We start from the raw sequence: 21,974 nt of genomic DNA on the forward strand, positions 1-21,974 counted from the left end.
ATCAGTAACTATTCGTTTCAGATTGCTATAAAGTCTATTGTTTATCCTACAAAAATAAATACTCACTTCGAGTGGTTTCCTGCTAAGTACTTTGCCGTCGATGGTGTATTCCGAAGTGTCGGTCACGTACGACCCTCTGATGTTGTCCTCGTCAAACTCTCCTATTATCTTCATTGCTCTAAAATATTTTTGTCAGATGATATATAATTTACAGGTTATTCAGGTACATTAAATAGTTGCAGACCATGTATAGCAGATGGCAAGGGATTTGAACATTTGTTGTAGATGTAATAAAGCATAAATTATGAAATCCAATCGTTTTTAGGCACTCTTTTTCATATCCCATTTCATTATTTAGATGACCGATGACCTTAAAGAGGTAGCTGTCTCGTACTGGATGGGAAGGCAGAGGACCGGTGTTGTGTTGTCCTGTGGAGGCCTCTGTCCAGCAATATGCTATATTGATGGTGGAAGGTGACACCCCCCTGGGTTGGGGTAAGAAAATTTGCAACGAATTGCTATACACGGACACAAAAACGCAGATGAGGTTTTACGCACGTAGAATCACCAAGAAAAAAAGAAAGATGTCCATGAGGATTCCCCTGCCAAACCAAAAAAAAGGCAAACATATACCTGAATCCTTGATGCGGGGTGCTCAACGCCATACTAAGCGACGTCTGCCCCTGGTCAGCCTTCAGCGAGTAGTAGTTCTCTTCGCTGTTGAAGTCTACCGACAATGTTCGCGAGTTCTCCTCGCTGTAGCTTAGACTCAGTTCTGAAGGTGGGAGTACGGGTACGAGCGCGCCGCGAGACTTGAAGCGCATGTGGCGGGAGGGAGCCGGGTGCCAGACTACGTCGGCGAAGAGCTGGGAGAGGAAAGAAACGTGGTTTTGTAATTTTGAATTTGGTTTTTTTTTGTATGAGGCTACAGATTTTCCGCTTATTAATTGCACATTTGAACATAGTATTATTATCGTATTGAATTATTTTTTATTGTAGTATCCACGGTTTACGTAAACAAACTACTGTTGGAGCGACTTGGGCAAACTGTATCAAAAAGGTGGTGTAAATGCGACCATACATACGCCATTGATATTTTTAGCTAAAGTTATTGTTTATTGAAGTTTGCAACCCTTGACTAAAAAAAAAAACCTTCTGATTAAGGCAAACGTTTAAAACTTCGGACTAACATTTTCCAAGTTTGAACTACATATTATGATATTTGTTTGGAAACTTTCACAAATACAAAGAAATTGACGTAAAATCCTGTATTTGTAATCACAAAAACTTACATAATTATTCTGTTCGCCCTGTTGTATCTGTATGCCTCCTCCGACGAGGTTCTCCACATCAGAGAAGTCTTTCTTGAACTGCATCTTAATGAAGTAGTCCTCTAGGTATGCTGATGTCAGGTTAAGACTGCCTGAAGTCTCCACGAATGGGTCGTCCAACTGTTCAGGGTATTTGGAAGAAGTAATAAGAGAAATACTTAATGATGAATGGAATGAAGAGGATTTTAAGGTAAATGGAAAAAGGAACGTGAGAAAAAATGTATGCAGTGTCTGGAAAAAGGCACGAAGCAGCGTTGTTTGGACATATACAGTAGATATGCATTTCGTAGGGCATAAAAAAACCCCACAGTGCGATTTTATTTTAAGGCATTCCAATGGATTTTTTTCACATGACTTATAGATTCAGCAAAGGTCAAGGATGATCTTAATAGAAATATACATAAGTACATCGTCTTCTCAAAATGGGAAGAGTTTTTAAAGGTGAAAAGATCAATAGTTACGGATCGATTATTTCTCAGCTTCATCTTCAAAGATAATAATTTACAGATCCTTGCTCTATTTCGTCGTCATTTCATTTATCGTCTATACATTACCTCCAAGCTAGCAAGCGCATTGATAGTGAATGAGGGCATGGCTATATCGGCGGTCATCTTCCAGAGCGCGTCCTCGAGGCGGGCCGCCACGCGCGCCTCCAGCGCCGGCAGTACTGTGAGCGGGGTCGCTATGCCCACTGACGCTACGTACGACTGGTAAGTGTCGTCTTCACCGCATTCGTATTCGTAGTATAGTTTGTTTGAGATCTACGAAGGTAGTAAGAGTAATAGAGTAATTCCTAAGCATCATCATAGCGAGAGCTACTGCAGAATATTATTAAATGCTATTGATGCAAGTGATGATTAAAGACTTCGGTTGGGTTTGAAACTAGTCTGGCAATTCCAATAAATAGGTGTGAGTAAACTGTTACATTATTGAATACTTAATCAATTTTACGATAGTCGTCAGGTACGATTTCACGTCGAAGATATTGAATCGACTTAAAAAAATTGATTCGGATCAAGCTCGAAACTTGGAAGACATAGATTAATTTTGCTAACAGCCGTGATTCAAGTACAACAAAATTGAAGTTGGATTAAAATAGATACATTACTAGCAAGTCGAGCAAGTTATATATAATCATGTAATAGCGTGGTCCACGGTAGAATCAGAGAAATCTAAGACTTACCTCATGCCAATAAGTTCCATTATACAATAACACCAGACAGGTAACATTGATCTTTTCTCCAAGTGTTATATCGACCGTGTACACAGACTTCAGTTCCTTCACTGCTTGGAAGGGAGTCACCAAGTTTAATGTGTTCCTCATCACTGTGTATTCCTGTTAAAACAAATGATGATATAGGAGAGACTAGACATTCGAATATAAACTTTAAAGATGAAGGAATAAAGTACATAAATGTATAGCAAGGGTTTGGTGTTTTCAGTTAAAAGTGGATAAGGCAGAGATGACTACAAAATTTTTAAATAAAGTTTAAAGTGTGTTCCTCATCACGGTGTATTCCTTCGAAATAAAGAATGAAGAAAAAAGAAGACACTCGAATTTGAACTCTAAAGGTAAAAGTGTAAAGTACATAAATGTATAGCAAGAGTTTTGTGTATGGCAAAGAACACTTAAGGTTTGTAATCAAATGTACATATTATTATGTGGACTTACCTCCAATATGAATACATCAGTTAGTACAATAGGCGGTTTATCAGGTAGATATAGTGTCGCGTTTGCCTCTAAGATATCTTCTTCATCTGGGCCTACGAACTGTGAAAATATATTTAAAATATTTAAGAAAAATAATAATTATTTCAATACTTTATTTTTATTCAAAGAAATTAACAACTACAACAATGAAAGCAATTATCTACATCTAAAGAAATATAGGCTCCAATATTTCTATATACATTCTGATGAGCTAACATTTCTTGCTCGGATAGCCGAGTGGCATAGTTCACCAGAAAAATCCACAGTGATCGTGCACTGTGTATTTTTCTGGTGAACTGAAAGTTTCGTGGATTCGATTCTGCTTAGGACAAGAATTTGTGTGATCCAAAAATAAGTGGTCTGAGTTTTGATTTCCTAAAGATTTGTGAAAGCAATAGCGACACAAGGATTTAATTCCTAAGTGTGTAAATAACAATAAATTTGCATATAACGTCAAAAAACTTTTTCAATTCTTCTCCGTTAGATCCGAACTTACCGTTCTGTATTTCAACTGAACACTTGACTCACCTTCATAAGATGCGCGTTAAACGTAATAGTAGGGTAGTACAACGTATCCAATACTACGCGCGCTCTCGTATCGAAGTTCTCTATGAACATGTCGGACCCTGCCTGAGACTCGTGCTGGAACCTGTCTTGTAGCACATCTAGCAGGCCTTTACCGTTGTCCTTTAGGAGAATGGCTATACCGAACTGGGGAGAAACGAGGAAGATATTAGAAAACAAGGTTGGTTGAAAATTGATGCAAGGAAATCAATTTTATTAGTGTACGAGAGTGAAAATTTCACAGTTCTTTGACGGCAAATGCGATGCCTTTTGCTCTTACTGTGACAGAGCACCGTTACTCTTTATATAAGTGAAAAGTAAACAGGTTTGAATGAAAATTATATTAGTATTTTATTATATTAGATGGTAAATTTGTTAACACCAGGGAATAAAATATCGATTGTAATCTGTGATAGTTTTACAAGCTGACTAAAGATTGGATTAAAATAGAAGTTAATATGCATATATGTCCTACATCATTCTAGGAGAAGATATTTTAAGTTTAATACTATAGGACCGCATTACATAAAACATACGAGACGAACAACTCATCAACACATATTCCTTCACAGAATTATTCTAATCTTTTTGTCTTTAATCAGAAGACAGAAAGGGAAAAAGTATTGTTCTCACCTTATGCGTAGACAGCCTCACAGACACCTCCGTATCCAGCCCATCCCCGTATATATTCTTCAGCACCAAACCGTTCTCTTCAAACCCTTCGAGCGGTGTATACAACTTGTACAAGTATACAAAGTTGATGGGAGACTTGTAGTGCCAGATGCCAGTGAAACCGAAGTCCATCTTGCCCCAACCTACTCTGAAGTCCACCTGGGAATATGAAGCCAGTATTTGAATGGAAAAAAGGGTAATGGTGACCGACAACGGTGCTTGTTCTAAAACAGTAAAGTCGATTTTCGAATGGCTGAAAATAAGAAGTGTGAGACGAGTAGTATTCAAGTGTTTTTATTTGAACGGCAATAAATATTTTTTTCATCTTTGAACGCTGTGTTTGTATTATTTTATTTATTTGACCTTGTTTAATTAGTGTTTCGCTACTTTTAAATTATTTATTGCAATTGCCATAAGTTAAAATCAATTTTTGTAGTAGGTTCCAGATAAGCCAGAATTCCTATTTTTTTGGTGCTACAACAACAACTTAGTACCTATTGAAACTCTTACCTCTTCAGGTGCTCGCTTCGCAGTGATCATGGCTCTGTTCAAATACTGTATCGGTAATGCCACGTGACCAAAAACATGGAAGTCTTGCAGAGTATTCAACTTCAGAAGTACTTCGATACCTGGGTAGGAAATTAATGAAAACTTAACAAAAACGTTTGAAATTCTTTTTTGGTCTTCAGAATGATTGTAAGCCATTATAATAATTGAGTGTAACTGACTGTAAGGAATTTCTTGCAGTTAGACAGAAATTAAAAGTTAGTTGACTGAGAACCGAAATAAAAGGAAAAGAAATGAGATTTTTGGTTTTGGTTTTTGGTACCCAAATCTATAAACTAAGTAAGAATATTTTTCTAGTAAATGTTGGTAGACAAGCTGTTTTCGAGATTTCTGCTAGACTGATTTAATTCGTAACCACGAAGAAAAATAATGGCCGAATTGAGTACATAATAGTTTTTTAAATCAACTAACAAAAGTAGAAAGCTACTGCTTTCCTCACATTTCGTAGAATAATTCAACGTTCTCTACGATCTTCAGTATCCTCACCCTCACATTGTCTCACATCTTTGTCCCAACAATGAGCTTGAATGAAATCACACATTAAGCTATACCTGTAGTAGAGTTCTGCGTAACGACCATAGCAACGAGATGCCGGTCTGCCTCCACGAAACCAAAACGCGCCGTCATCTGCGGGAACTCGATCATCGGTGACGTCACATTTACCACCAGCATGCTGTTCGTGATACGACGCATGTGACCTGTATGAGGGAATTGGAGATTGGTGTTTATTGAAGAACTTTGAATCTCATAACAAACTTTACATAAAGGTATTTTCATAACGTATTGAGAATTCCTCAATTTTCTTTCGCTTGACGTGTTTATTATACGGCGAAGTTTAGTATGAAGTTATGGTACAATGGCTACTTTTGCCGAAAAGTTCATAATATGCTCATCAATAGATTTTGTCTGCTAACTAATCGGTACAATACTAGGGCTTATTCCTTGCTTTCAAGTCCATGTTTCCTTTTAGTATATAATAAATACACGACGCTGAAATACTTTACCATTGACGTAAATCTTGAGAACTTTCTCTTCGAGGTCCAGATAGGTGATGCCATTGATGTCTCGTTTGTGGCCCAACACGAATTCAGTGCGGAGGAAACCTTTCCTATAGCCCTGTGAAGACGCAATCAACCGTTAACTAACATCCCGTTAATGTAGGCTAATCATCAAATCTGCCGTCCCATTGCCAAGCATAAGCGTTAATTTGAAATACTCGTGGTACTGTAAAGGTATATTTATAATAGTAGTATTGCTGGCGTAGTCGTGGTTAGCAGCGTTTTCTTCAGAGACCAGTATCTCAAAAACCTTTGAATTATTTTTAAACTTACTTGGAACGGTGTAAGTAGCGTCACTCGGCCCGTAATGTTATTTTCATTATGACCTCTATTTAAAGTCCATGAAGAGTTGATGAGGAGATGGCCATCTTCGTTGTACTGAAATGAAAAGGAAAATGGACGGTTTTCTAAAATAAATCTTTAGTGCAGTTACAGAAGTCTTCAACACCGGTTATTGTGTTTGCATATTACATTACCTTAAATTCTTTTTTGTGTTTACAGGCTATAGTGCCGCATTCCATCATGCGCGATTCATTGTAACTATTGCATAATTATTAATTGCGGGTGTTAGTCCCATGCTATTTGTGCATTTTCCCTCAGAATGCGAAGGATATACAATGCAAACAGGGAAAGCGCTAAGAATTAAAATTTGAGAACGATTTGTTGGAAAAAAAAACATGTTCGATAAACCAGATGTAGACATTATTACGATATTTTGTAAACAACAACTCTTTGAATGTCTTATCGCAATTTAATTGACCTCATTATGACTCTCTTTATCAAACAATTGATAGTCTTGGTCCATGGTAGTATTTCATGAATTAAACAACATCCGCAAGAAATATTGAAATTTCGTAACTCAATTTCTAGTTAATGGAGATTCGTTATTTTTTATTTTAATAATCATCAATTTATTATTCACGTCAATACTAGAGTAATTAAGGTTTTTCAGAAAATCAATAATATAAATCGAACGAAGAACTTTTCAGAACGCATCGTCGTAACAAAACGCTTTATGACGTTTGACATTGACAGCTGTCAATTACCCAATTTTCGTGAAGCGTCGCGCGCAATGTCTGTTGTTATTTTGTAATCGCTATTGTTTTCAAAATAACTAGAAGTAAGCAAAAATTAAATTGCTGACGATCTCACAAATAACCTAAACTTGTTTGTGATTAGTAAAACGCGTTAATTTAAGGTTAAGTTGTAGTGAATCTGTGTTCATTTATTTCGAAAATGAATAACTCAGCTGCAAAGGTCGGTGAAATATTCCGCGAGGCGGGAGCGGCGTTTAACAAATTGTCTGAAATGACGATGTTATTGCATCCTATGGGGGACTCGCAGCCTGGCGGGAAATGGACGGACGACGAAATCGAAATGCTACGCTCCTGCGTACACAACTTCGCGACTGACTTGAACAAGATCAGTCAGCATATCAAAAACAGAACTGTAAATCAGATCCGAACTACTTTGAAGAAGAAAGCGTTTGAGGAGACGGGTATTCCTGTTACCAACCAGCGTCAAGTAACCTTAAACATGTTGAATGCCTCGGAGAATGAGGTGGACGTTGATGGACTGAGCGGTGACGTCAAACTGGAGTTTGAAGGCAGCAACGAAGAAGTCACTACTACATAAATAGGTTAGAATTATTCTGTGTAAGTGTACGGTTATGTGGGAACAATGTTATTATAATGTTACATAGTTGAAGCGATGAAAAATGAGTTTAGTTCAAGTGTTACCTATTTTTGTGTGTTTTAGTTTCATATCTAGTTTAAAGAAATAACTATCATTGTTCAAATACATTAAAACTTTCTAAAATAGTTCATGTTTTAATGTACATTTTATTTTTTTGTAATATATACTCTAAATAGGTCTTCTGCACAAAGTCTTGTCTCTATATTTTAGTGTGTCATATAATAACATAGCACTGAATTTTCTGTTAAAAGAAGAAAAGAAATAATTTTATTTTTGGTAGAATTTATAATATACTTATATCTATTGAGTCATGAAATGTTGTACATATAAAAGCTAGAAAATAGACATCCATTAAAGTAAAAAAAAATCCTTTTGTTTTAATTATTTCATGAGGTTCTAATTCACATAGTTGGTGAACTGTGTGTCGCCCTTTGTACCTCCTTACCTTCGTTTTTGTTTAAGACAACTAAATATTAGAGGTTGACATCTTTTGGGAATTTGACTAAGAAAAGCTGTCTGATGAATCCTGTGTAAAAGCCTGTGGTTAGACTAACTGAATAAATTTGTTACAGATTACACTTTATAAAATGTGTTGATTATATTGTTTATAATTCCATATTATATAATACATGAAAAAAAAATTCAGTGACTAAATACATTGTCTGGATTTTATACTCCAAGAGCTAAAATGTGACACTACTGTTACTAAAGCTCTGGTGTCTGTCCATTGTACCACCATGAACCATGATAGCCTATTGAAATTTTTATAGCCAGTCAACATTCCCATTTTATAAGTACCATACAGGGTTAGAAAACTGTTTTCTTAATAAAACAAATCTATTTATAACAACATTATACTGCTCGTCAGGTCTCTTTCTTGACAATTTTGACACGATACTGTGTGTCTAGGCCTACATCACAAGCAGAATGAGAGGCTCCATAACGATATTGTACCTCTTTAAAAATGGGTGTTAAATATATAGTTTTAAGTAATATTCTTGTTTTATTTCTGAAGACCTACTCCGAACTCCTGAAGACAGTTAGAAATATTGACAGATTTTTAATTGAAAATATGGGTCATAATACCAATTAGTTGTTTAATCCAGTAAAGATGCAGGAGTGAGAAAAGCAGTCAGTCTATAAAGTACGAATTTTAAACAATCCTGAAAATGGATAAAGAAAAGTCTGCAAAAAATACTAATGTTCCTGGTCCATTGGTTAGTGGCTCTGACTACTAGATAGGTGGTTGTGGGTTTAATTCCCAACCAGGAAAGATCTTTGTAAATAACAAGTGTGTGTAAATGTAAATCTATGAGTATATCAATCAGTTGTCTTGTACTCATAATAACAGTGTTGCTGAAAAACCTAATTTAAGCTAGATGGCATGATTGTTATTTTGATATCGAGAAGTAAGTCCTTTTCAGCTTGTTTATACCGTGTGCGTACGAATCCATTGTGCCAATTTGGCACTTAAATTTTCTAGTAAGGGTCTCGATTAATGGAAGAAATAGTATTGACTAACCTGGAAACTCAGTAGCGTATCAGCGCTCTTCTTCCACACCACCCTATGTTTGGCTATGGCGGCCGCCTTTGGCAGCGTCGGTATCGTGGAGTTGACTACCGCGTTGATTTCCCCATAGAACTCATTTGTTTTGAACAGGTAGTCGGCTAGGAGACTGAAAGCGAGGTAGTCTTCTTGCCAGTTCATGCTGCCGTTCAGAGCTTGGAGATTGTCGTGGTAGCGCCACCTAGCGGAAGAAATTGTAGATTGACGAACGCTCTTTTCAATGAATTACAAACTTACTGTAGGACAAACTCAAATCTCGGACAGTATTCGAAACTGTGACTCCGGGATCGCTGACCGACGGTCATTTATCCATTACAATTTTTAGCTGTTGAACATTAAAAACATTTTTTTTTATTCTAAATAACAACCCAATAAGTTCACTTTTATCAAATAACCTGGTAAATGAACTTTTAAATGGGCCTAACACCTTAACAGAAGCCATTGCAGAAGATAAACAACGCCATGTCTAGTGTAGCCCCGTCTCATCTCGTGTTCTAATGACAATAGTCTTGTACTTTAAGACCTCATAATACAAATATTGATAGCAAATTCTTCTACAAAAGCGCGTAGTACTACTAACAGGTACGATACTCACATAACGTTGAAGCTAGTATCCTTCCAGCCGTCGAAGGGTGTATTCATGCTAGAGAGTAGGGCGTAAACAGTCTCGTCGTGAGCTTCGGAGAACATCTTGACTCGCCAGAGTATGTTTGCGTTGTTCGCCCAGCCCATGCGGATGTGCCATTGGCAGAACCAGTCTGTTGAAGATGTTTTGTTAGAGAACGATGCATATTTATAATAATTGGTTAAGAGATTTTTGGACTTTAATTTCTCTCAAATAAAGACTGATCGTTCTTTGAGATTTTGAAACTTTATTTGAGAGAATTATAGTTTTAAAATTACCCGCAACACGACAGAGATATCGCAATTATAAATGTTATATTTGTTTGTCCAAATACAATTTTAAGCAGTGCAGTCAATGTTCATTGGTTTTGGTTAGGTAATGCCCAAAAACTAACCCATTTTATATATTTAATAACTTTAAGAATTTCAGTCTAAAAGCCTAATAAAATTCTTCAAAACCTCTTTTCGGAAATCCCATTTATCAGCTTTCTGGTTATGATGTCAGGTTCCTTGCAACAATTCAATAAATATATACAAAATTACCTCTCAATAGGAACTCGAACTCTCCATTTACCATCCTTCCCGGGTAATATAACGACACATGCCCAGCATGATGCCAAGTGCCCTTGTTGTCGAGCTGCACGTCCACGCTGACCTTCTGCGAAGGGTCGCGGTTCGCGTCCCAGTTGAAGGCCGCGCTTAGACGCTTCTGACGGGCTGTGACCCAGCGTTGGAATGAGAAGTGGAGGTCGCGGAGTCTGGACACAGGTAAATGAAGTTTAGAGAAATGAAAATAATGTCGTGGTTCTAGATACTTATTTATATTTTTATCGAGAACTAGCTGACCCAGTAAACGTTGTTTTGCCATACAAACGAGTTCTAGGGCATTAAAACAAAAGAGGTATGAAAGATTCTGAAACCTACAGCTACATGATATGCACAAAATTTTATGAGAATCGCAAGTATCAATAATCGCATTTCCAAGGAGTTTAATTACAAGAAACCTTAGACAGGATAACTATATGTGTATTTTCATAATGCTCATACTTTTTAAGACCAGCAACTTCTTTTTCCATTGTGTAAGCTTTTTTACTAAGTTGATGACATTGTTTTATGTTACTTTACTTGATACCAAATAATGACCATTCATTTAAGAGAATAATCCCCGTATTATAACACCTATTCACATTTCATTTGTTCAACTCAGCTAAGATAAACCTACTGAAACATAATTTCAATTCAATATACTCACTGATCGAAATGCACGTCCATATTAACATTAGTATTATTACTAAGGTCCGCGTTCAAGTTGACGCTGTACGACTTCCCGCTCATGTCCAACTCTACGTAAGTCGTGAAGTTCTGTTCAGACAGCAGAATGTAGCGGAGAAGAGTCCTGTATTTGTCATCGTTGTATTCACCCTGGTGGCAAGCGAATATGTGTTTAGTTGCAACTGTGTAAGGTTAATTTTTTTAACTGAACAGTGAGTGTTCTGTATGAAGAATAATGATAACTGAAAATAATGTTATCTTTCTCAAGGATCATTTTTTATTTTTACGTTATTCTAAAAGTTTGGAGCTGTTTTAAACTTAGTGACAAGCGATAATATGTTGTCTATGAACCCATTAAGGACCATTTTTGCTCATCTCGTGTGATAAGTATTGTATGTAGCAAAGTGATAGTGATTGAACTGCATCCGAATTTTCATGTGAGTGTAAAAAAACAAATTGAAATGATAAGGTTCGAATTTAGAATAGATATAACGGACCTTAATTGGCCTTGATATATAAATAAATATAAAATTTAATTGCAAAACAAAGAATTGATTTCGTATTTTTTTATTTCTTATACTTTATTTATTTTTCTTCTACAAGGCCAGAAAAGTAATTCTAACCAGTGCAGGACATAGCAAGAATCGAATCTGGACTGTTTCTGTTGGTAAATTTATATCTGTGTGTGTTTGTATACCTATTATAGACTTATATACCTACTAAACGTCACATGTCAGACTAAAAATAAGGTGTATTATTCTCAAGTCAGATTGTTTAATCACCAGAACATTTGCCTCCCAAACATTACGTATAGGCACAAGAAATCCATTGCCTAGCAAATACCCCTCCTTCCAGATGCCGCTTTCCACGGCAATGACTATCCTTAAAACCTTCAAACTTCTCTAATTATCCAATTACCTGTCCAATGAAAGTGATCTGTCTATTATCCTGTGTGAACCGGCCATCCATCGCGATGTTCTTGAAGTGGGAGCTACTGATCAACGCTTTCAGGTGATGTGACGCCATATTGGTTTTCGACTGGTCTTGGTAAGACGCGTCCACGTTGAAGTCTACGCCTGTGAACCATATGCCGTTGGCAGTTACCTGTATGGAAAGAATTAAGTGTATAAAAATATACGTCATAAGTAGGTGATTGTGGGAAGCACAATGTTTGGATGGATAAATGGGTGGAGAATGATTCTGAAAAACTTTCGTTTTTCTTTTCTTAATTATTTAGAATCCCGAATCTTCTAGTTGTACAGAGGATTTATGTTGCAGGGTTGTTTTATTGTTTCGGTCACATGCAATTCAGAATAGAGAATCTTCTAATTGTTCAGTGGATTTATGCCAATGGGGTTTTTACTGTCTTAGTAACACGCACAAAGACTTTGAATATGCCTTTGCGAGGTTTGAACCCCCGGCAAGTCAAGCACAGTAGTGCTTGACGGGGGTAAACCACTTGGATTTATGATTCAGATTATTTGTCAGCACGGATGCATAGTCAAAGAATCTTTAAATACAGATTTCTTTTTAACAACATCTGAAGAGGCTTAGATTATCTAGCTTCGAGAAAGCTTATTTTTAAACTTGTTTCCTAAAATAAAGATCCCTTCATTCAATGCCGTGACGAAAATTACGAACATAACCTGAAATCCTGAATAGCTACAAATGTATACTATACACAATTACTTACTTGATAATCATTCAGCTGTTTCTCATGAACTTTGGTCTTGATGACACAAGGGTGTAAGGTCGGCAGTGTCATGTTGAGTTCAGCGTTCAAATACAACTGGGTCCCGGGCGGGAAGTACAAAGACCCTGAGATTAAGATCTCTCGCGATTTAGGGTTGAAGTTTAGAAGCGCTAGAGCGGTGTATTTTGGACCGATCTGAAATAGGGTTGATAAATGAGTGATTTGTTGATGAATGATAATTATTATTATTAGCCCATTTTGTCATACATTTTCGTGTTGCTGGGTAAAGGCCTTAATCTCTTCTTGCCACTTTTTTCTAAACAAGGGGAGTGAGGAGTGACCATGAAGAAATTTCATTCTTCCATGATACTATGTCTTTACTTTCATTTAAACAATGCTGAAATCTGAATAATGGCAGTAGAACGTGTCAGTGTTATGAACTCTTAAGGCAGAACATTGTGAAAGTGCGACAACGTTACTCCGTGTACTAGACTATACTAAGCGGAGGTTTGTTTCCTTAAAGGCTAGAGCTCCGCTTTAAGTAGACAATGATGACTTCACAATGAAACAATGGCAGTGTATGAAGTATTTTCGATAACTTTCATAATCCATGTGCGATATTAATACATGCAAAGTATTTTCTATACCTCTATGACTCCTAAACAACGTTTATTACCTCACCTTCTTCTTTAATTTACCGTTTCATTCATTCAATACAATTCAAGAAACTTTTTTTACTAGTTATGGTAATAACTAAGTACTCACTCCTTCAAACTGGAACCTCATATCGATGAGTCTTGGTCGGTGCAGCGTCAGTCTCGTATCGAGCTTCATGCCGGTCAGACGCTCCGCGCGTTGGAAGCCGAAAGTGAAGGCGGGGTCTAACTTCGTTTCTCGAGATGCACTCACGTTGAAACCCACTTCCATGTGAGATTGGGTTTTCTAGAAAAAAAAATTGTTTGATCTTCTTAATGAATTTGTAGCAATTTGAATGTCAACACTTATTACTTTTATAGCCTGAAGATAAGGTTGCAAACCGCTTTTTTAATGACTATTGTTAAGTTTAGCAAATAAAGCAAAAAAATTAAGGTTGCATTTCAAACTGCAACTTTTCAAAAACCTCTTTTTGTAGCAACATAGTAAAATGTAATTAAAATATCTTAACCAAAATATCCATTACTATGCTAAACAAAAATACAAAATTACAGTGATTAAATTTCAAAGTCCAAACTACAACCATTCTTTAATCATAACTTGTCGAATACTAAAAATAACTCAATAAAAATAAAAGAAAAATACTCACAATATTCCTCAAAACCGTATAGAAGTTATACCAAGGGTAGGCAGTGAACTGCATAGAGAGATCCCCATACAAGTCATGTCTGAAAGCGCCGGTCTTCTCACTATAAACTCCTTCAATCTTGATAGTTTGTTTGGGGTTCTTGTAAAACTGATAGTCGAACTGTAGTTTGGCACCGTGTGTCGGTCCGTTGATAGTATAGTAGCCTATCAGACGACTGGCCAGCTGTTTGGTTTGGAATTCCGCGTCAACGTCGCATTGGGTCACACTGCCTTTTGTTTTTACTTTTATGACACCTGTAACGGGTAATGTATTTTTTCTTATAGGGAGTTACAGACTGTTAAAACTATGAAAACTGGGTAGATGGCGCGTATGTGATTAAATAAATCATAAAATCTGTTAGTGTATCGACTCATTGGATCTGTACTTTTTGGGTTAAAAATTGGTCAACAATCAAATGTTTGACTGTCCAACCAACAACGGTTAATCTTTATTTTTAGTGTTTCTTGTCACAGCGGGCAACAGAAATACATTATCTGTGAAAATTTCAAGTGTCTGGCTATCGCGGTATAACTACACTAGTTACAGTCAGTCATCAGCTCAGTACAGGTTTTCGTTTATACTCAAATTACAAACTAATAAATGTCAAACTCACCAGACATCTCAGCAATCCTTTCATTATCGACCACCCAGTACGCATGAGGTATCCAGACGTACCCGTACTTTATATCATGTCTCTTCAGTGACATCACAGTGTCAAACTGTTTCCTGCCGTCCACATCGAGACTAGCTGAGAGAGACTTATCGTACGGCATGTTGCGGTACATAGCCTTAGCTTTGAGAGTGCTTTTCTCTGATTGGAGAGTGAGTAAGGCGGAGCTTGACGTGTTTGATATGCTTAGTAAGGCGTTGATCATACGTTTTTCCTGTTGAAGAAATTTAGTTGGGGTTTGAGTGTGTGTTGTGGTGTTTTCGGTCGTTTTTCGTTCGATTGGCGTGACTTGGATAATTTAAATATTGGGGATAGAAGGTAGAAATAGGAATATCAGATTATTGGCTTGACTTCTACGATATGAAACCTTCTTAACTTCATATCTACGACCCTCAGCCATGTCGAACCGACAAAAAAGACACGGTTATTGGCGAATGCTGAAGAAATTAAAAAACATATTTGTCGGTAGCAAAACAAATTAAGCTCAGGGGATTGTGCCTGGTGACCTTTACCACTCGGCCAACCGTTCATAAGTATAAGATTTTAAAATTGCCATACCCTTAATATAGGCTTAATCTGTTACACTAAACAGAAAAGATTTTCAGACATTCTATCATACTTTAACTGGTAAATACAAAGCTAAATATTATTAAAGCTACTTACTTTACTATCTGGAGTATCAAATGAGAAACTGATGACGTTATTCGTCTCGTTCTTGTCCCATTTGTATTGGAAGGCGTAGGTGTTAGCTGTAGGGTCAGCTTTCTCTAACGACAGAATGTATTTAGCGGGCCCGCTCATTAAGAAGTAAGGGGCGTTGTGCAGATTCGTCATGTTCGGGAACTGAAATAAAAATAAACGTATAAATTATAAGGGTTCATACATGGCATACACAAAATAGTTTGTTTTCAAGCGAAGTCAAAAAGGAAGAGGTTGACAATTCGTCGGTATTTTTAAGTACGGTCTCAGCACTTAGGACTGGTTGAACCGATTTTTTTTTAACGTGGAATAGCTGTCATTTGGATCCATAAATAAAGTTTGTCTCAGTAGTTTTTATTTGAAGTCGGTTGTATTGCTTTTATTGATTATATTGAATAAACCAATGATACAGATTACAGATCTCTATAATCTTTTTTGACCATTTTGCGACAGTATCGGGGTGAATGCTATCTTATACTGGGTTTACCACGTCGTGCTCTTCACACAAGAAATCTGCTCAAACGGCCATCGGTCTATCGACACACATGGTCAGCGTACTACCACTTCAGCTTGCGAACTCTACAAGGTATATCAGTCACTCTAGTTCTTCTCCGGGTGATTTCCTTTCTGGTTTTATCTTCCAAAGAATCTTGCTGCATTCCTCGCTGAGCGTTTTTAAGTTTGTGCACTAGCCCTCCTGTTAATATCCATATTCTTTCCACTTACTAGTAACATCGTAAAGCAGTATCCCCACTTACCTGATAAGAGGCACACATCTTGATACCGATGGCTTTATCGAAGGTGGACCAGCTGCACGTGTTCTGTTCTATCCTGTTCTTGTTCAAGCCTTGCTGTTGCAGTTCCTTATCACCGTGCAGGATTATCAGTTCCGATCTAAAATAGTATGGGTGTTTAATATGTTTGTTTTCGCTGTTGATCGGAGGCCGACCCGATACGAATCGAAAATTATTCTAAGGGAACATAAAATCGGGATAAAACCATGCCATGGTCCCAATACTGGTTAAAAACTATATGTGTACCAAGTTTCGACGAAACCCTTTCCCTTGGTGAAAGAGGAACAAACATACATACAAACTTTAGCATTATAATATTCAGTAGGATATTTCTATCTAGATTATTAAAAAATATTGGGCATATATTTTTCCTTTATGTGAACAATAAAAATTAACAAAGCTAAACGGTTTTAAAGCTTAGGAGAGCGGGGCTTGTAACATGACTTCACAAAATTTAAAAACAAAAATGTCGTCACGCGTATGTTTCTTTCAATGCAATTTGGTCAACTTATATTTACAAGGCAAAAGACAAAATACGCATACATTATCATTCTTAAAACAACATGAAATAAATTGAAAAAAAAAGGTCATGCCTATTGAGTCCTTTGACAGAAACGTTACAATTCCATAATAATACTTACTTAGCAGCGAAGATCTCTTGCTTATCAATAGGCAGAGAGAGGTCAAGCCTCAGTAGCGCCATCCCGCGGATACTAAGGCGAGCCTCTACTGCTGTAGCGGTGTAGAGGCGCCAGTTCACTCGAATGCCGCTAGAGCTGAGCCCGCCCGCGTCTACGCTCATTGTAGCTGCTATGTTTACTGCGACACTGGTAATGGAAAAGGTCACAAAGTGTTATTAAGGTCATCCAATTGAAAGGGTTATAAAGAAATTGTCTTTGCAGATTTGACCCCATGTAGCATCTTGAAGAAGAATACCTATTGCATTTTGGAATATAACTTTGCAAGCATTGGAAATCGGACACGGAATAATTTCCACTTTTTTGTATATATAGAAATAAAGAAATTTATTCATATAGTCATCTATACTCTATACTAATATATAAAGCTGAAGAGTTTGTTTGTTTGAACGCGCTAATCTCAAGAACTACTGGTCCAAATTGAAAAATTCTTTTTGTGTTGAATAGAACATTCATCGAGGAAGGCTTTGGGCTATAAACGCTGCGACTAATATGAGCGAAGATAGGTACAATGGAAAATGTGAAAAAACAGGGCAGGTATAAATCATAACATATATCTTCTACCCACGGGAACGAAGTCGCGGGCAACAGCTAGTGGTCTAATAATTAGAAAGAAACTTGGGTATACCTTTATTACGAAAAATGATGATCAGGTCATCAACATTTAAATAAGGTTAATTAAGTTTCGTGTAATAAACAATAATATAGAAAAAATACTTTGACTTAAAGTGTAGTTTAAATATGATTGTGTTTTGTTCACTATTTACTAGTACTCATCTATACCTACAAGCTCTATATCATATACGTATATGTAAGCCAGGATACAATGACACCCACGAAAACAACCGAAACACTTAAGTTCGGTGTTTCCCAGGGGGTGTGCTTTGGAACCCTCAACAAAATGAATCAAATTATTAAAAGGAGGAGTAAGAAAAACGTCCCACTTCCCTCCATAGCAAGTGGGAGGCAAAATAGGAATCATATACATCTATGGATATATCGCTCAACTCACCTCGGTCTCAACTTCCCTTCAAAGTCCAAATTCCCTGACTTGGTATACTTATCAGTGACGGTACCGGACATCTTTGTGTTGACGTAGCTGGTGCCCATGAGGTTCATGTTCATCGGGAGACCAGAGCCGGTCGGTACCGAGAATGTCGTGTCTAGGAATAGCGAGGCCTTGTTGTATGATATCTCCTGTTGATGGACAATGGGTTTAGAATGGTACATGGAAGAAAGAAAGAAAGAAAATACATTTATATACGACGTATGACATACAAAATCTAATAAATAAGAGTATCATATTATAAAGTATAGATAGAAGTAGTATATTTTTAATGAAAAACAGAATTTGAGAAGATATTAAATGTGATTACAGGAGATATTTTTTTCCACGTTGCTCTTTTACAAATGAGAATTTATGATAAATTATTAAATGACAGATGTTTTCAAAATTAACAATAAAATACTAAGATAAAATGACTAAGTGTGGCCTTCGTTTTGTCAAATAGTCACTAAAAATGATAAAAAATGTTGTACTAACCTTTCCAGAAAGTATTTCCAGGACTCTCAGTTGCGGATTCAATCTTGCTAACGACTTCATAATTTCATAATCACCTTCAGCGTTCCAATATGATATTTCGTTTCCAAATACTTTGATACCTAATTCTGCCATTGGGAACCTGGAATCAATGGAAATGATCATTAAAAAACCATTGAACATAGTATTTATACCGTAATTTATATAGTCTTGGGATATTGCAATTGTTTTGCTTTGGCCCACCGAGATGTTATAAGGCCCTTAGCCTTCTTCGATAGGTAAATGTAATAATATTTTTAAAGCAAAAACATATAACCTTTTCAAACTGAAATTACTGATCCAAACATGGCATGTTTTTATGGGACCAATTGACAGATATTTTAAGTTAAATGAAAAATAAAGGTTTTAATAAAATCAGTTCATCCTGAACGAGGTTCTGTATCATCAAAATCAGTTCATCTTATCAGAAGGCTTGAGGTAACAAAAAAAACCATCAAATTCACGTCTTTTTTTTGAAAAACATGCATGTGTTCATCATATATTATTTCAAACGTTGATAACGTGTTCATTTATCTATAATCTATTGTACAAGTTATCATTTTAAACACCTACCTATGTTTCAAAGCCTCATTCTTGTACTCTAGACTATCGATCTTCTCCCTGACTTCGTCCGCCTCGTTGGTGGAACGGAAGAAACGCAGGTTGTTCACCTTTTCCGTCAGTTTGTCCTTGTTTAACGTGCCGTTGTTACCGAAGAAACGCTCGAAGTATCGCTCAAAGCCTTCTGCACGGATTTTCATCTATGAAACAGGAGTTTATTATGTGTTAAACTGTCGAATCGCTATGCAACCAAATGGTGAAAATGTACTAAAATATCATTTCCACTATGTATGCTAAATGCTTTTTGCATTTAGTTTAGTCACAAAAATAAGCCATAAACTAGTAACTGACCTATTTCATTACTTTAGGCATGTGAAAAAGGTAAACAATCTAGATTTGATTTGTTATTCAAAACATATCAAATAAACGACTGTATATACATAGGTCTATATGTGTGTAGTATTAGATTTAATATGTAATCTTTTTTAAAAAAAATTATACTGATTATTAGAAACATTATTGTTTATCATTTTTAAGTCCTAAATCGAATACTGGCTGAAAGGTTATTTTCCATCCACACGAACACCAAAATTTACACATACACATCACGCTAATTAATTTTTCTTCAGTAGACTTACCTCAAACAAGTTGATAGACTCGCCAAACATGTCGACAGTCAAGTTCACAGACATAGATCTCGGTATGTAGGAGTCCGGTGAGAACACCACGTTCGCTTCGTAGTTACCACCTGAACACAAATAATTACTATCACAGTAGGGTAGGCAGTTGTAGAAGTAGTGGGGTAGGGTGGAAATAAAATAATTACATTGTGTAATTTGACAGGGATGCACATGGGATACTTGACGTTTACACAATATTTGCAAAGCTCGGCATTGCCTTTATATTTGATTAAAAAAAAATCTATGTTTCAAAGTCAAATCTGTCTTTTGTAATATAAAAAAGCCCTCGACTATAAAAGCATCATCTAGACATCAGCTATGAAGCCGCAGATAGACAGACGTCAAACTTTTAGCCAATCACTGGCAGTATCACTGCCTGAACACCTAAACTTAATTTCTAAAAAACTTAAAAAGAGCTTCCCCATCCACTTACCAGCGTTATACTGGTCAAAGAACACGCCCTGCTCATAATTCCGGGAGTAGATCCTGAAGTCCGGGCTGTCCTCCAGGTGCGGCACCTGGTTCCCGGACAGTAGGCCCTGGATCTCTACCCGGGACGGGAGAGAAGACTCTGCTAGGTTCTTCAAGTGGCTCCATACGAAGGTTGTGGCTAGAAAGAAATGGTTGATGGGGATTTATGGTGTTCGTTTATATTCGTACTCAATTATTTATTATACTGCAAGAGACATTTACAATGAGGGCGATGATTAGCAATGAAGACCTACTGGAAAGGCTTATACCATTAAGATGTCTGCAGTTTTTATGTACACTGTGGCCACATTTAACAAAAAGTCAGCATTTTTGATCAACTTCGCCATTTTGATCATAAAATAATCCAGGGATTGACTTTTTTATAGACTTGTATCAGGTCGCAACAAACAAAAGGAGAAAATACCATTTATCTCACCCGCAAATTTACAAAAGCCTTTCGGTAAAGTCTTGCTCTACATGAGATAAAATAAAACACAAAGGCAAGAAAAAGTAAAATTCATATTTCATCCACAAAAGATAAAACAAAAAATCTCAAGCAATTACCTTTGAGATTTTTTTTTTAAACATATATTCCTAAAAGTTTAACCATCAACTCAGTACCATGCAATAACCTACCTTGATTAACAGGCTCATCCCTCAAGCTATGGAAGATCTTCCTCAGCGTGCCCAGGTCGGGACACTTCATGACTTGCAAGTACGAAGCTAATCGTACTTCGATATTCATGTAGTCCGCGCGGAAGTTCTCTAGGAAGTATTCACTATGGAAGGTGAAATATATATATTATGGTAATGAGGGGGAAAAGGACAGGAATAAAATGGAAAGGTGATTTTTCATTAAAACTTCTTTAGTATTCAAACGGGTTTAAAAATAGCCCCAAAAAGGCGGACAGTTATCAACTTTAAGAATAAAGGGAAGTAAAAGTGGGCGTAGCAAATTATCGTCAGACAGCTTTGACTAACACACCGTTGGGGATAGAAATCCAATTTTATGTCATTCTTCTTTGCCTCTTATCCTTAGCATTAAAAATATAGCAGAAATAAGATTATTTTTAGAATAAAGTTTTTTTAATGTCGTCTGCTCATCAGTTACCAGTAGATCAAAAAAATGTAAAAGATTTCAATTTTCTTTTTCAACCCAGACTATAACTTTCTTCAAGAAAGTAAGTGTCGAGGCGGGTAAAATATGACCACCGTTTGTTTTATACTGAGTTATGAAACTATATAAATATTATACTCTTTTCGAAATACATTACCGTGTTTCATCGCAAGGCGTCCGTCTAAAGGCATCCACAGCGGACAGTCTAACGGGTACGGGCGCGTAACTGTCGCCGATAATGTTGATCAGTATATCAGCGAAGTCTTGTTTGAAACCTCCGATGTTGCCCAACGCTTTGATTGCTATTATAATCTGTGAATGTTAACAGCCAGTATTCAATAATGACGTTTAGAAAAGGTCGACTGTTGTTGTCATTGTCATTGTTATATCAGATGAAAAGGACAGCATGATATTCGAAGGTGAATACTTTTTATTTCGTGACTTTATTTGTTTGAGAAGAGTTTTCGAACTTCAGTAACAACAAATATTTATAAAAATGGTAGGTATGTATTTGGACGAATTAAAACCTTAGGCAGGATTCAAATCTGTAAGTTCTGGCTAGAGGCATTAATCACTTAATCAAGTAAGCTTCCGATGTCACTGACCAAC

At 36.6% G+C, this 21,974-nt stretch overlaps 2 protein-coding genes across 2 annotated transcripts in view; one reads left to right on the top strand and one right to left on the bottom strand.

The window, feature by feature from the left end:
- LOC113499141 overlaps positions 1-21,974 on the bottom strand; it is a 53,676-nt gene that overhangs the window by 19,141 nt on the left and 12,561 nt on the right. Inside the window, exons 13-43 of the mRNA XM_026879483.1 lie at positions 21,523-21,677; positions 20,885-21,027; positions 20,211-20,387; positions 19,736-19,845; positions 19,110-19,297; positions 18,501-18,639; positions 17,970-18,154; positions 16,901-17,086; positions 16,224-16,359; positions 15,430-15,609; positions 14,710-14,980; positions 14,058-14,350; positions 13,520-13,696; positions 12,755-12,949; positions 11,980-12,165; positions 11,042-11,211; positions 10,333-10,547; positions 9,761-9,923; positions 9,121-9,346; positions 6,177-6,281; positions 5,850-5,961; positions 5,397-5,543; positions 4,789-4,907; positions 4,240-4,437; positions 3,571-3,753; positions 3,004-3,102; positions 2,515-2,667; positions 1,886-2,092; positions 1,293-1,451; positions 634-866; positions 67-178 (exon numbers count right to left, since the gene is read on the bottom strand). Coding sequence (XP_026735284.1) covers positions 67-178; positions 634-866; positions 1,293-1,451; positions 1,886-2,092; positions 2,515-2,667; positions 3,004-3,102; positions 3,571-3,753; positions 4,240-4,437; positions 4,789-4,907; positions 5,397-5,543; positions 5,850-5,961; positions 6,177-6,281; positions 9,121-9,346; positions 9,761-9,923; positions 10,333-10,547; positions 11,042-11,211; positions 11,980-12,165; positions 12,755-12,949; positions 13,520-13,696; positions 14,058-14,350; positions 14,710-14,980; positions 15,430-15,609; positions 16,224-16,359; positions 16,901-17,086; positions 17,970-18,154; positions 18,501-18,639; positions 19,110-19,297; positions 19,736-19,845; positions 20,211-20,387; positions 20,885-21,027; positions 21,523-21,677 — 5,322 coding nt within the window. The remainder of the gene's footprint in view (positions 1-66; positions 179-633; positions 867-1,292; positions 1,452-1,885; positions 2,093-2,514; positions 2,668-3,003; positions 3,103-3,570; positions 3,754-4,239; positions 4,438-4,788; positions 4,908-5,396; positions 5,544-5,849; positions 5,962-6,176; positions 6,282-9,120; positions 9,347-9,760; positions 9,924-10,332; positions 10,548-11,041; positions 11,212-11,979; positions 12,166-12,754; positions 12,950-13,519; positions 13,697-14,057; positions 14,351-14,709; positions 14,981-15,429; positions 15,610-16,223; positions 16,360-16,900; positions 17,087-17,969; positions 18,155-18,500; positions 18,640-19,109; positions 19,298-19,735; positions 19,846-20,210; positions 20,388-20,884; positions 21,028-21,522; positions 21,678-21,974) is intronic.
- Positions 6,937-8,591, top strand: LOC113499143 (chromatin complexes subunit BAP18-like). Its single transcript, XM_026879485.1, has one exon. The coding sequence runs from the start codon at positions 7,140-7,142 to the stop codon at positions 7,536-7,538; it is 399 nt and encodes a 132-aa protein (XP_026735286.1). The 5' UTR covers positions 6,937-7,139; the 3' UTR covers positions 7,539-8,591.

This window comes from Trichoplusia ni, chromosome 12 (genome assembly GCF_003590095.1).
Source record: "Trichoplusia ni isolate ovarian cell line Hi5 chromosome 12, tn1, whole genome shotgun sequence".
Taxonomy (NCBI): Eukaryota; Metazoa; Arthropoda; class Insecta; order Lepidoptera; family Noctuidae; genus Trichoplusia; species Trichoplusia ni.